This window comes from Micropterus dolomieu, linkage group LG10 (genome assembly GCF_021292245.1).
Source record: "Micropterus dolomieu isolate WLL.071019.BEF.003 ecotype Adirondacks linkage group LG10, ASM2129224v1, whole genome shotgun sequence".
In the NCBI taxonomy this organism is placed as follows: Eukaryota; Metazoa; Chordata; class Actinopteri; order Centrarchiformes; family Centrarchidae; genus Micropterus; species Micropterus dolomieu.
The window spans coordinates 25,161,577-25,164,115 of NC_060159.1; the positions used below are offsets into that span (position 1 = coordinate 25,161,577).

Sequence of the window (2,539 nt, forward strand, 5' to 3'; positions counted from 1 at the left end):
GTGTGTGTGTGTGTGTGTGTTGGAGCAGGACAGCATCCAGATCCATATAAAGGGGGTTTTGAGTCCCATCAAGGTGCTGGCATGTGATACAGAAAAAGGAGACGTGACGGGAGAGAACAGCGGCTGCTTCTTAACGCTGGAGAAAAGCTGGATAAAGACACGTTCGCTATATTCAGGTATCAACAAAACAAAGTGACACTGGGGGATAAATATTTATAGACTGAAGCAAATTCATGTTTATATTCAGAGTGGATTTTTCCCTAAACAATTAAAATCACCCTGTTAAACAATCATAGATATCTCAGTATTGTGAATCACGTGTAATGATGATGAGATCTTCAGATCAGATTTAATGTATAAATCACTGTAAAGCTGCGAATGTCGGCATGTAAGGACCCGCGGTTATGTAGATAGAAATGGCTCATTCTAAGATAATAAAAACATAACTGTTCATTATATTAGGTCTGTATACACCACTGATAGTATAGTTATGGATATTTACATTTACATTTATTCATTTAGCTGATGCTTTTATCCAAAGCGACTTACAATTGCCATACATGTCAGAGGTCGCACACCTCTGGAGCAACTAGGGGTTAAGTGTCTTGCTCAGGGACACAATGGGTCACAGTGGGGGATTGAACCCGGGTCTCTCACACCAAAGGCTGGCTTATCCATCGCCACCCCTATTATATTGCATCTCTGTCAATAGATCCTCAGAAATATCACACACTGAACCTTTAAAGTCCAGGAGTTTATTACTGAATTAAAATGTATTCATTTATTATTGAGGTTAAACGGTTGAAGTTTCTTCCTCAAACAAAGTCACAAAGAGGAGGAAAGAATAAATCAGGCCTGCATGTGTGTTGACTCAGCAGGGATGATATTAAATGAGAAGAGAAAAAATATCAGAAAGCAACACAGAATGCCAGAGAGCCTGACTGCATTATATTCTGACTGAAGAAATGAATTATTCTCTGTGACATTCTGGAAATGTTAAATGTGTTTGTGCTAAAATTCCCATAGATTCAGAGTTGGACAACAAGGACCTGATTCAACCGGAGTGTGACGTGGAGGACAACAGAGTGGATTACCTCGTCCTGGGTCAAACAGTGAAAAAGTATGTAATGTTTTTTTATATATATGTATATGTGTATGTGTGTGTGTGTGTGTGTGTGTATATATGTATATATATATATGTATATATATATATATATATATATATATATATATTATATAAACCACTGTTCCTTTTTTCAGTTTTGGTTTTAAAACAGAAAAACAAAAAACGATTTTTAAATTTTTTGTGTTCTGGTTTTAAGAACGGAGCTCACTCACTATAAAGGGTGGCCGATTATACATAAATCTGATGTCAAAACAAAGAAAAGTAATGTGTAATTCCATCATTCTATGCAGAGTACATGCATGGTTATTTATTAACATGTTGTTTTAGATTTTTTTTATTAATTAATGAAATGGAAAAATACAGTGGGTTATGCTGTAGATTTCACAAGGTGACTGGTACTTAAGGGAGAGTAATGTACAGTTTGTCAGATGTGTCTTCAATATAACAATATAGATTAGTTATGAGATTTCATTTATGATGACATATCAGCCACATGAGTGCAGGTATTGCCCAATGCCAATTATCTCAATATGCCAGATATCGAGCGCCCGTCTATTACTAGTCTATATATTGTTGCTTTTATGTTTTGAATCACAATTTCTAAACAATAGGCCAGTGAAGGAATACGTTTTGTTTCAATCCTGACTTTTTTCTCTCTCCTGTCTTGTTTCCAAAGTGAAGACATGGATGGTGACGAAGGTTACAGGACAGGGCCATCAACATCCATCACCTCTCCCACCTCTCAGTCACAGCAAGGCTGCTCTACTCAACAGATGTCTGCACCTGTTTCTCAGCCACAGTCTCCATTTCCTGTGTCGGACTCCATCCCCCCTCAGCCAGAGTATGTAATCTTTATACATAGATACATAGTTTACTGGATGACGACAAGAGTTTATTAGGCCATTCACCATGCAAGTCACTGACAGTAACATGCAATAATAATAATATACTATTTCTGGTCAATTCTGACTTTTTTTTTACTCCTCCGTCTTGTTTCCAAAGTGAAGAGGAGGAGGAAGAAGAAGAAGAGGAGGAGGAGGAGGAGTACATGGATATGGATGATGATGAGGAGGAGGAAGATGAGGAGGATACGGATGATTATGTTGAGGATGAAGAATACACACCGGGGCCATCAGCAAGGTCACCATCCCCAAAGAAACGCCGTCTCAGTGAGTCTGCCACTTCGAGAGTGAGAGAGGAGGAAGACTGGGACGAAGATCGGTGGCATAACGGAGAAGAGACAGATAAACAACCGGATCCACTCAGGTTCACGCCCACCAGGAAGCCTGGCCCCACCTTTGATACCACCAACTCGTGGTCTCCTCTTTCACTTTTCCAGCTGTTTTTTAGCACCTCTGTTGTCCGCACCATCATCACAAACACAAACATTAATGCTGCCAAGAGAAAGCTGGC

General features: G+C 39.2%; 1 protein-coding gene across 1 annotated transcript in view; it reads left to right on the top strand.

The window, feature by feature from the left end:
* The window catches only part of LOC123978260, an 8,893-nt gene that overhangs the window by 6,133 nt on the left and 221 nt on the right, over positions 1-2,539 (top strand). The window contains exons 10-13 of the mRNA XM_046061429.1: positions 29-176; positions 1,027-1,120; positions 1,803-1,967; positions 2,129-2,537. Of these exons, the coding sequence (XP_045917385.1) occupies positions 29-176; positions 1,027-1,120; positions 1,803-1,967; positions 2,129-2,537 (816 nt within the window). The remainder of the gene's footprint in view (positions 1-28; positions 177-1,026; positions 1,121-1,802; positions 1,968-2,128; positions 2,538-2,539) is intronic.